Here is an 11,286-nt window from a genome sequence, read left to right on the forward strand (position 1 = left end):
TTTCAACTTCTTTTCTAGTTTTGATATTCTCTGTTCCAGCTTATCGTTCTGGCGTTCTGATTCTTCTAGCTCCTTCCGATGATTTGACTTGATGTTTTCGCGTTGCCTCTCTTCTTCAGCCAACTTTTCTGTGATTTTGTCCAAAGCTGCTCGAAGTTCGCTCATGTCTTCGCTTTCGTCGTTTGGCGTCTTAGACTTTGACTGTTTCTTGCTCGCGAGCTCCGTCTTCCGTTGTTCAGACAACATCTTTTCGTAATTCGTCACTTGCTGCTTTAAAAGCTCCATTTCTGGTCGCAACTGTTGCAGTTCCTTCGTAAGGGCCCTATTCTCATCCAAGGCCTTGCTCAAATCTCGCATATGGGTTTCGCTTGATTTTGTCTCCCCCTTTGTATTATTAGCAAGGAGATTGCGATTGTAATGGTTCTGAATATGACCTACAGCTGATTCAACCGCCTCAATTGCGGCGTCTTTAATCTGCGCATCCTTGGGCTCATTTTGTGCCTTGAATTCATCAAGCTCGACGCGCAATTGATCGCCATCTCGTGACAGAGCCTTTATTTCTTCATCCTTCGCGGCACAGTTGTCTTGTAGCCGAGCGTTCTCATCTCGAAGCAGCAGCACGCGCAGCTGCAGACGACGAGCATCTTCATCTCGGCTGATGAGGTCGGTTTTGTGGCGGTTTTGCTGATATTCAAGATCAAGAGCGTGAAGACGCGTCGTGCGCTGAAAAGGCTTCACATCAGCACACCGTCAAAGCATCGGCGATAAAGGGGATGGCTACCTCAATCAAGTCGGCGCTCATGGCTGTCACTCATCCAAGAGCAAAGGAATATGTGATTATGATGGAAATACCGCTGATGACAAGATGAACTGCCGTGTAAATCTGGCGATTGACGAGAACGCTCTTTTACGTTATCGCAGCTGCATCTCCGATTCGCCCAAGCCGGCTGACATGGTAAACAACAGGCAAACATGCAAGTTCTCAACTGCTAACAATTAGCTGCCGAGTCGGAGCAACCTTGGCGACAGGAATGGAGCTGCCGAAAGGAGTAGACGGAACCTAAAGTATACTTGCTACCGCACGCTTAAAATACGGTACCTTGAGTAGCTAAGAGTAGAAGCTACCTTGTGCTAGCATCTCGCGCTAGCCTCCATATGGTCAAGAGCCACGAGTTACATAATCATGAAACGGGACAGCTTTGGTGACAGCACAGCAGCAACACTTGGCAGCTTAGTTGGCCGCATCGCAAGCTGTGCTTAGACGGTTTGATACAACACTGCAAACAACCGCAAAGATGCGCATCTTGTCGTCAATTGCACCTTTGCTCCTGCTCATTGGCGGGAGCCTCGCAAAGAAGGCGCAGACCGATTCCTACGAGGAATTCAATAAGCTGGCTCAGCGCTCATCCCCAATCAAGCTGAATGATGCCACCTATGCCTCTCTGACAACCGCCCCGAGGAACCACAGTGTCGCTGTCCTTCTCACTGCTCTGGAAACTAGATTTGGCTGCCAGCTTTGTCAGGAGTTTCAGCCTGAATGGGATCTTCTAGGAAAGAGCTGGACTAAGGGCGACAAGACTGGCGAATCTCGATTGATCTTTGGCACCTTGGATTTTGCTGATGGCCGCGAAACCTTCATTTCGGTGGGTAGTAAAGCTGCAATTGGATGGAGATGAACCTCATGGGCATGCTAACGCATCAATTCGTACCACAGCTTGGCCTTCAAACGGCCCCGGTGCTCATGCTCTTCAATCCAACCGTAGGACCTCATGCCGCGACCTCCCCAGAACCCTCTCGATACGACTTTACAGCAGGGTAAATCGACAAAGCTCCAACATTGCACATTGTCATTGATGCTAATCATATCACAGGCCTCCAGCTGCTGAACAGGTTCATTCCTGGCTCTCCCGACAACTGCCCAACAGACCGCATCCCGCTGTAAAGCGACCAATTAACTGGCTCCGATGGGCTTCGACTATTACTCTGGTTCTTGGCGTCGGCACTGCGCTGGTGAGCGCATCTTCCTACGTTCTGCCCATCATCCAGAACCGCAACATTTGGGCCTCCGTCAGCCTGATCGCCATCCTTCTCTTCACTAGCGGACACATGTTCAACCACATCCGGAAAGTGCCGTACATTGTCGGAGATGGTAAGGGTGGAGTTAGCTACATTGCAGGCGGATTCCAGAGCCAACTTGGCTTGGAAACCCAGATCGTTGCCGCCATCTGTAAGACGAACTTCCTTTATGCCATTTGGTTCAGAAAGCTAATGCATTATGTGGTAGATGGAATACTCTCCTTCTGCGCCATTACTCTAGCTGTCAAAGTTCCGCGTATGGCCGACTCCAAGACTCAGCAAGTTGCGGTTGTTGTTTGGAGCATCACATTGTTCCTCGTCTACAGCTTCCTCTTGAGCGTTTTCCGGGTTAAGAATGGCGGTTACCCATTCTCACTGCCACCTTTCATGTAAGTGAAATGGCTGGGAAGAACAGGAAATCGAGATATCATGCATTAGGCACGTCATAAGTAGCAGAAGGCTGCATCCATTGTGTAGCTCTCACCATTGGAGATGTCAGCGGTGGTTAGTAGAAGCATTGCGCTGAGTATAGCTATGTAATTTCCGCACTTCGAATTCCCCAGGTATCATGGTACGCGCGTGCTGTCGCAATGGGTATGAGCCATGTAAAAAAAACTTGTGGTTCTATCTGGGTCTTTATCGGAAATACGAATTCGAACAAATCTGCAGTTTTTGAGAATGTACGTTGGTAATAAAGAATTTCAGACACCGTTGAAACAGCTGCGATATGCTTTTGACATGGTCGATTACATGGATGGATATAGATGACGGCCTCTATGTAGCTAACCAAACGGGTAGCTGTATGTCATGCGCAAAGCATTGTCAAGTCCAGACTGCTACTACATCATTGAGGTGCCTGATCAGTCTAGCGCCTTCAATCTCCATGTCCTCGTATGCGATCTGGTTGGGGAATTTGCGACACACGTCGCTGGCCTATTGGTCTCAATGAATTGGTCATTGATGGCCTCCTGGGGAAGCCAGAGCCTAGCGAGATCTTCTTCTCTAGCTTAAGGCGATGCCACTCGTCTTCAGCCTTTTCCATCAGTTGATCGAGAGTCAATTCGGGACCATCGCCGCAGCCAGCTACCTTGTAGCACTGATAGATATGACCGCGGAAATCTGAGAAGGACGGCCCTAGGTTGATGAGAAACAATAACTGGCGGAGTTCCTGGGCAATGCTCCAGCCAAGTTGCGCGCGGTCTAATTGGTAGAGGTGTTCCCTAAAGGCTTGGATGTACTCTCTTATGTCGTCGTTATGAGACTGCAGAGTATCTGTGCTTAAATCATGTACGGCTCTTCGAACCATATGGGGACCGGCTGTATTCCTGGAGGCCTCAATTGGCCACTTGGGCGTCTGCGTGCTTCTGTCCATGCCATATAGCGTGACCAGCGCTGACGAATGCGAGCTGGAAGTTCATATTCATTCGATTCCAGTATGCGCTTCGCTTTGGTCGGCGAAGTTGCAACATGCGCCGCTAGCTTATCGATACGCCCCACTCAAAGGAGCTAGCTGGTTTAGTTGGCTCGTTGCGGCGCCGTGCCTTAGTCAGCTACTTGTACCCTAATTGCCCTCACTGACCGCTCTGCCACTAGCTCAGCAACGGACCAATCAGAGTCCCAATCGAAGTCCTAAGCCCTGAAATTTCTGGGAAAAGTTCACCTTGATATTTACGGCCATCGTCGACTTTACAATAGCCCATCATCAAGCTTTTCAGCAACAGCCGTCGCCATGGGTACGTGAAAAAAACTGACATAGCCTGTGTATGCGAGTGGTGATGATACCTCGTGTATCTCGCTGCGACTTGAGCGCCGTCTTCTCACCAAGATGTGCTGCCATTTTTGAGCATGAACCATCTGGCTGACGACGGTTTTCCAATTTTCCAGGTATCGATCTCGACCGTCACCACGTCAAGGGCACTCACCGCAAGGCCCCCAAGAGCGACAATGTCTACTTGAAGCTCCTGGTCAAGCTGTACCGCTTCCTGGCTCGTAAGTTGGAATCCAACATTGGGGCACAAAAGCTTTGGTGCTGGTTGCGTTGAGCGACTAACGTTTTTTTGCGACACCAGGCCGAACCGATGCCGCTTTCAACAAGGTTGTTCTCCGACGACTTTTCATGTCCAAGATCAACCGCCCTCCCGTTTCCCTGTCCCGCATTGTTTCCAACCTCGGCAAGGAGGAGAAGCGCACCATCGTCATCGTCGGCACCGTCACCGATGACAACCGTCTCCTGACCTTCCCCAAGGCCACCGTTGCCGCCCTCCGCTTCACTGCCACCGCCCGTGCCCGCATTCTCGCTGCTGGTGGTGAGGCCATCACCCTGGACCAGCTTGCTCTCCGTGCCCCTACCGGAAGCAACACCCTGATCCTCCGTGGACCCAAGAACAGCCGTGAGGCCGTCAAGCACTTCGGCTTCGGTCCCCACAAGCACAAGGTATGGCATATTTGGATCTGGCAATCGCTCAAAAATACTAATCCATATTACAGAAACCCTTCGTCGAGTCCAAGGGTCGCAAGTTCGAGCGCGCTCGTGGTCGCAGACGCTCTCGTGGCTTCAAGGTCTAAATTTGGTTGGAAAAAATGGGCAAGCATCAGGGTGGAGATACTTTTTATCTTCGATTTTCGCTTTATGTATGGGACCTAAATGGGATGGCGTGACTTGATATCATTCGAACCTAAAAATTTCGTGCCTGGACATGGCCAAATTGATGATCTGCTTGACCAATTCATCGTAGCATTGAATCGTGATGACATTTGTGTATTTATTCTAGTGATCAATGGTAGCCTTGCCCTTTCTATAAAGCGCAACAAAATACGCCTCTTTGCTTTCCTGTAGTAGTTATGAGTATGTTGCTTCGTGTGTGTGGATGTGTGTGGGTGAAGCTTACTGCTCTAGATGATTCTGGTTTCTCTCTATACACTTCTGAGAAGAGCACTTTGAGTTGCTGTTCCAATGATTTATCCATTGCTCCTGTGTAGAATTTGCATACAAGGTGGCCGCCGGGCTTGAGTGTGTCGCTGGCAAAATGAAGTGCAGCCTCGCAAAGGTTCTGCATGTCATCAGGATCATGTTCTTGTCATTTTCCAGTTGATAGAGTCCTGGGATTGGTCTTACCATACTGCCCGCATGATCTCGAGATGCAATGCCGCTCGTGTTCATCAGCCTGTTATAAGGGTTACTTAAACTCCTTGAAATATATCCAGATGCTTGTTCCCATGGTGCTGACATATCACTTAACACGACCTATATCAAGGTCAGCGTCGGAGCACAAATATCATGGCTATCAAATACAAGACGTGGTTGACGAACATCCACAAGATTTCTCGAGGTCGACTCTGCTGATGTGCTACTAGATGGAGAGCCTGTGCTCTCTGCCGAGTGCCTCTCTCGGTCAATGTAGCTCGGCTGGTCGAGGATGGTATTTTCTGGCAGCGTATCGCCATCTTTATCAACATCTTCCCTCCCGGCTTTAGGAGGTCTGTCGCTGTGGCTTTGGGCAATGAACTCCTTGACAAGTTTTTGAACTATGGGAGACAGAAAGTCTCCTTGGAACGCTGCAACGCCTTGAGGAGGCTGAGCGGGTATAAGATCGATGCCGATAACACGGCCATGAGGTCGAGTGCGATCAACGGCAACCTACAAAGAAAATGTGAATCTCCCAGTTTTCTTCGAATACCAGGGCCGATACTGGACATTGATACGAAGATACGACATACTTGTGACCAACTGCCGGGTGCATATCCCTGGAAGAGAAGAGAACAAGTTTAGAGGCTTGCAATCTGGATTGATGGCCTGATTTATGTATAACTTACTAGATCAACTACAGTTTGACCTTTCTTGAAGAGCTTGTACTTGGCGTCGATCTTTGTTCATATTAATACTATGAAAGCATGGCAGAAATGTGAAGACGGGGCAATCTTGCCTCCAACAGCTTGAAAGCTGCTCTGCTCTTGAGTCCTTGCACTTTAGCATGGCGAACATATGCATCGCGACCTTGACGTTGTTTCCATTGAGTCCCAGAGGACGACGGCCTTGCTCCTTTCAGCCAGAGAGCAGAACTCAGAGGAGCGGCGTGCGATGTAAGAACCCAGGGGCGTAGGATTAATCGGAGACTCCGTGGAACAGCCTGATATGGACGCAACATGTTCCCATTCGTAGGGTTTTCATGTCAATGGCTGTCGAAAAAGGGTCTCCGAGAGTTTGCTTTGGGAGAGGTTCAAAGCTTGTAGCTCCATAGCTGAGATCTAGATAAGATAACCATTTTACACAGACATGTGCCAGGTGGGATTATATAATATGACTTTTGCAATATTAAAATACAGCAAGATGATATTATATAGAGTTTAATAAAATGATCTTATTATTCTGTATTTTTGTATTTAGATCCCATGTATTTTAAACTTGATGTGGTATAAAATCAGAGAGTAAACAAAGCAAAAATTAACTATAAAATGTGACATTTAACAACAAAACAATCCCCAAGACCACTCTATTAAATCCTATTAAATTTTGTTTTACGGAATTTCTAAAATTGCCTTTTAATACATACTTTTTGCCTAAATGCCACTGTGTTTCCGGCTTTTTACTCCTCCAACTGGCTTAGCGTCAAACTTGCTCTGCGGCAAGGCTGCCAATCAGCGTCTCAGGTAGCCACTCACTACCCGACCTTTATGGAGCAATAGTTACTCTCGCTCTTGAGCAGCCAAATTCACCTTCAACTCGCGGCTTGCCGTCCTTCTTCTACTCGCCATATCTTCAATACCCGCCATATTCTACCTTGAGAGCATCTTCTCTCGTACGAAAACAACCCACCGGACCATCTTTGAAAGTTGCGATCCGCCTGTTCTCTAAAGAATGGCTGTCGTAAGTGCACACTGTTCTCTTCCTGGTCTCTCTCAACCCTGGCTCTCGTGGCAGATCGGGGAGCTGCCCGTTCGGGGTTCCTCTGGATTCCTACACCACAGAAGGCATTTCGCCGTGTCTCTTTTGCTCTAGTAGCATCTACCTCGTGTCCTGATGCTACCCTTCCACTTGGAAACTGGGAATGCGGGACGAAACATGGCCGCCCGCATCGCCACACGCCCCTCTACCCACGATTGTTGCTGCGCTGTTCGTTTGGACGTTGAGTTGGCTAACGGTTGCAGCCTCGAGCATATGCCCCTGGCTACATACAAAATGGTGCGACTAGCCTTCCATCGCCTGGAGCAGCGCCTCTCCTACCCAACCAAGGCCGTATCATCCAGACGGGACCCATAAGGATTCTCTGCATTGCAGACGTTAGAGGTATATTGCGGCGGGCATCGTGTTACGGATGACATCCGCTGACATCCCACCTAGGAAACCTACGATCACTCAACGAGCTTGCCAAACAGGCTCAGGCTGACCACATCATCCACACTGGCGACTTCGGATTCTACGATCACACATCTCTGGAACGGATTGTGGAGAAGACTCTGAAGCACGTAGCACAGTACTCACCACTCATCTCTGAACCAGTCAAGAAGGCTATTCAGCAGGGTGGCCCTGGCTCTGTGAAATCCAGATTCTCTGCAAGCGACCTGCCTCTTTCCGAACTCCCTCTGTTACTCAGTGGAGAGCTGAAGCTCGATGTTCCAGTCTATACCGTCTGGGGTGCTTGTGAGGATGTTCGCGTTCTTGAAAAGTTCAGGTCGTCTGAGTACAAGGTCCACAACCTCCACATCATCGACGAAGCCCGCTCCATGCTGCTGGAAGTAGGTGGTGTAAAGCTCCGACTTCTCGGTCTCGGTGGCGCTGTGGTAATGCATAAATTATTCGATAATGGAGAGGGCCGAACCACTATCGCGGGCGGACAAGGTACCATGTGGACGACCCTACTGCAGATGGGTGAGCTGGTCGATACTGCCCATCGTGTCTACGATCCTACCGAGACTCGAGTCTTTATTACGCACGCCTCTCCCGCCCGAGAGGGTATACTGAATCAGCTCTCTGTTACTCTGAAGGCGGACTTTTCTATTTCGGCCGGACTCCACTTCAGGTATGGAAGCTCTTACAACGAATTCAGCGTCAATCCTACGTTGGATCACTACCGCGGGAAGCTCGCTGCCTCAAAAGCCTCGTTCAATGACGTTTGGGAAACCGTTCGAGGAGAAGTTGAGCCTGCTATCCAGCAGAACGAGGCCCAGCAAAACCTACTGAAGAATGCCCTGCAAATTGTAGAAAAGATGCCCACAACAGCTGCTGGTGGAAACCCATTTGGAGGTCCAGTGGGCCAGGGTGCTTTGGGCGCAGTTGACGAAAGCGCTTTCAAGAATATGTGGAATTTCAACCTTGCCGATGCTGCCTTTGGTTATCTGGTACTGGAAATCCAGGACGGACGAATCGGAACCGAGATGCGAGCTCAGGGATTCAACTTTTCGCACCGAGGAGCCAAGCAGCAGTCCTCTAATGCTCCTACAACGGCTGCTGCTGCTCCCCCCGCAAGCGCGACTTCTCCTGCTGTCCCCCCTGCCCAAATCGCCAAACAATCGCCACCAGCTCAACAGCCCAAGCCAGCTGCAGCTGCCCCCGTCCCTACGATACCGAACCGATCAACTCCACAGCCTACTGCGGGTAATGCTCCAGCTAACAAAGAAGCCGAAAAGGCTTCGGCTTCGATTAATGGATCTGCAAACGCCCCTGAGCCAGCAACCTCACCAATCCCAAAGACGTCTGCATCTGATATCATTGGCCTGTTCATTATGAATGTCAACACGGACGAGCAGTGCCGCGATCTGTTTGATGAGGCTGACAAGTCCAAGATTCTCAAGATTGAGAAATGGGGTGGCTCAAACAAGGTTGTCCAGTTCAGAACGATTGAGGACCGCGACGGAGCCATGGGCAGACTACCGGAAGCCGTCAAGACACGAACTACAGAGGATCGATCAAAACCTCTGGTGAAGATCTTCCACCACCGAGAGGGCAAGCCTTTCAATACCCGCGGCAATGCTGGAACCTGGGGCGGCAGCGGACGAGGCGGTGCTGCTTCAAGTGGATATCGCAGTGCTGGTGGAACCAGTGATTCCGAGAGCAACCGGCGAGGAGGACGCGGTGGACGTGGAGGGCGAGGTAGCGAGCGAGGCCGTGGATCTCGGGGACGAGGAGGTCTAAAGGGGGATTCAGGCGTGTCATCCGCAGCGGCACCGTCGACTCCTACTGCCGATTAGTAAACGCGGTCAAGGAGCATCGAGTTCCCTGATTGTCTTCGCCACTTGTAACGGCACTCTTCTTTTGTTTTTTTCAGGCGCGCCCAGCCTTGAGAATTTTATCTCATTCACGTGGTTTTCCTTTGGGACAATCTGGCGTTAGGCTCTGGAAGGTATGAGAGCAAGGTCCAGAACTTTTCATGGTGTACATATGTATCTCATGAGCTTCCGGGAGGATTAAGTGTCGGGCTTGAGAATATTAGCCTTCGTCTTTCGATTGGTACCTCAAGTAGTTAGGTCACAAAAAATTTCTTATGCGACGTCTTTTGTTTATGAATGATGGCCACTGTACGCTAGTGATATCGTGAAAGATTAATTTCTAGTTATTTTATTTCGGAGCGCCAGTAATTGGTGTCTCCGCAAGATAATATACATAAGTAATCGCCCACATAGGGAGAACAAATCATAGAGGCTTGATGCCCTTGTGAATAGCTGCCACACCGCCGGTAAGATCCTCGTATCCCTTTCCAACAATGTTGAATCCAGCCTCAGCAATCATGTCCCGGAACTCTGTCTGGGAGGGAAACCGCTCTATGCTTTCAACAAGGTATTGATAGCTGTCACGGTCTCCTGCGACCAATTGGCCAATCAACGGGATTGCACTGAAAGACCATTGCTTGTAGATGGCATTGAAGATGGGGTACTTGTCAACCTTGGAAAACTCCATGCAAGCAAAAATGCCGCCGGGCTTGAGCACTCTGTACGCCTCCTTCAGGGCAGCCGGCATATTGGAAAAGTTGCGGATTCCGAAACAAACCGTGTACAAGTCAAGAGAGTTGTCCTTGATGGTCGACGGCAGGACCTCGGCGTTTGCCTCGAGGAAAGACAGCGAAGACTGGTGCGAGGCTGGGAGAGACAGGGAGCGCTGCTTGCCGACGGCCAGCATGGCGGGGTTGATGTCGGAGATGGTTACGTGGACGTTTGGGTTGCCGTTATTGACGTGGGCGTGCTGGAGCATGCGAAAGGCGATGTCGCCTGTGCCTCCGGCGACGTCGAGGATGCGCTGGGGGGTGCCGATGGGGTTTGTGGCTCCTGGGTTTAACGAGGAGACGAAGTGATCTCTAGGAGAGGCATTAGCACTTATCCTTTGGCATTTCATATGGAAATCTGTTGAAGAGTAATGGAAGACTTACTTCCACAGACGGTGAACTCCTAGAGACATCAAGTCGTTCATTTTATCGTATGATTCGGCAACGCTAGTGAAGACTTCTGCGACTCGCTCCTGCTTGACGGATTCCGTGACGGTTTCATAGCCAAAGTGAGTAGCGCGGTTTGCTGTGGGTGTTGGATCTGAAGCACGAGACTGGCGTGTGGTAGAGAAGAGGCGGTTTGTGTGAGAGATGAAAGCCGTGGGCCGGAGCAGGCCTGCGCGGGTTCTTAGCAGTGAAGGGGCGGACATGGCGATGGTTTGTGTTTTTTTTCTCTAGGCTCTTGAGTGAGATGAATGGCGTATGATGAGGTGATTGAGAGTTTTGCTTTGTATGTGAAGGAGGCTGTTGATTCCGGAATGGCCTGTTTTCCTCTCTGTGTATTGCTGTTTCTCACTCTTGAGCAGATGAAGATGAGATTATTTTCTCTTCTACCCTGGTAGCAAGAGATTCCAGATGCCAATTGTGCGAGATGCTCAATTGGTTCAAAAGCCTTTAATAGTATCGGATTAGCAATGGTATTACAGCCAAAAAGAATCGTGAGTTCGCAAACCTGCCAAAAGACTTTCTACAGTCTTGCTGCTGCTTCAATGTCTTGCTGAGTTCCGGCTTGGTTGGCTTGGCGATGAGCGACAAGAGCTTGGACAAAGTGGTGGATACTCTTTTGGAAAAACCAGCCAATCAGCGCAACGAGGATGAAGAGACCGAGGATGAGCATCACCAAGTTGACTGCGGGAGGGGCCATTTGGAGATGAATATTTTGAGGAGAAAATATGAAGTTAAAGAGTATTTCGATAGATAGAATTCTGTGTTTTTTTAGTTGTTATTGTGGTGATCT

General features: G+C 49.7%; 6 protein-coding genes across 6 annotated transcripts; 3 read left to right on the forward strand and 3 right to left on the reverse strand.

Moving 5' to 3' along the window:
- Positions 1–1,295: 1,295 nt before the first annotated feature.
- M431DRAFT_100764 (hypothetical protein) lies at positions 1,296–2,469 on the forward strand (the record flags this gene model as incomplete). Its single annotated transcript, XM_024911250.1, has 4 exons — positions 1,296–1,643; positions 1,715–1,815; positions 1,872–2,227; positions 2,285–2,469. 4 exons carry the CDS (start codon positions 1,296–1,298, stop codon positions 2,467–2,469), a joined length of 990 nt encoding a protein of 329 aa, XP_024767706.1.
- A 240-nt stretch (positions 2,470–2,709) lies between these two features.
- M431DRAFT_334621 (hypothetical protein) lies at positions 2,710–3,670 on the reverse strand. The gene has a single exon (XM_024914377.1). It carries the CDS (start codon positions 3,446–3,448, stop codon positions 2,951–2,953), a length of 498 nt encoding a protein of 165 aa, XP_024767707.1. The 5' UTR covers positions 3,449–3,670; the 3' UTR covers positions 2,710–2,950.
- Positions 3,671–3,742: 72 nt separating this feature from the next.
- Positions 3,743–4,667, forward strand: M431DRAFT_513952 (hypothetical protein). Its single transcript, XM_024920127.1, has 4 exons — positions 3,743–3,809; positions 3,961–4,065; positions 4,146–4,510; positions 4,564–4,667. Exons 1-4 carry the CDS (start codon positions 3,806–3,808, stop codon positions 4,639–4,641), a joined length of 552 nt encoding a protein of 183 aa, XP_024767708.1. The 5' UTR covers positions 3,743–3,805; the 3' UTR covers positions 4,642–4,667.
- A 176-nt stretch (positions 4,668–4,843) lies between these two features.
- Positions 4,844–6,221, reverse strand: M431DRAFT_501468 (hypothetical protein; the record flags this gene model as incomplete). Its single annotated transcript, XM_024918019.1, has 7 exons — positions 4,844–4,906; positions 4,965–5,126; positions 5,192–5,320; positions 5,387–5,713; positions 5,794–5,820; positions 5,890–5,940; positions 6,000–6,221. 7 exons carry the CDS (start codon positions 6,219–6,221, stop codon positions 4,844–4,846), a joined length of 981 nt encoding a protein of 326 aa, XP_024767709.1.
- Positions 6,222–6,931: 710 nt separating this feature from the next.
- On the forward strand, positions 6,932–9,261 carry M431DRAFT_11191 (hypothetical protein; the record flags this gene model as incomplete). The annotated part of the gene is made up of 3 exons (XM_024911811.1): positions 6,932–6,940; positions 7,222–7,360; positions 7,415–9,261. 3 exons carry the CDS (start codon positions 6,932–6,934, stop codon positions 9,259–9,261), a joined length of 1,995 nt encoding a protein of 664 aa, XP_024767710.1.
- A 442-nt stretch (positions 9,262–9,703) lies between these two features.
- On the reverse strand, positions 9,704–10,699 carry M431DRAFT_100833 (hypothetical protein; the record flags this gene model as incomplete). The annotated part of the gene is made up of 2 exons (XM_024911263.1): positions 9,704–10,361; positions 10,434–10,699. The coding sequence occupies 2 exons, from the start codon at positions 10,697–10,699 to the stop codon at positions 9,704–9,706; spliced, it is 924 nt and encodes a 307-aa protein (XP_024767711.1).
- Positions 10,700–11,286: the final 587 nt, after the last annotated feature.

Source organism: Trichoderma harzianum (assembly GCF_003025095.1).
Source record: "Trichoderma harzianum CBS 226.95 unplaced genomic scaffold M431scaffold_29, whole genome shotgun sequence".
In the NCBI taxonomy this organism is placed as follows: domain Eukaryota; kingdom Fungi; phylum Ascomycota; class Sordariomycetes; order Hypocreales; family Hypocreaceae; genus Trichoderma; species Trichoderma harzianum.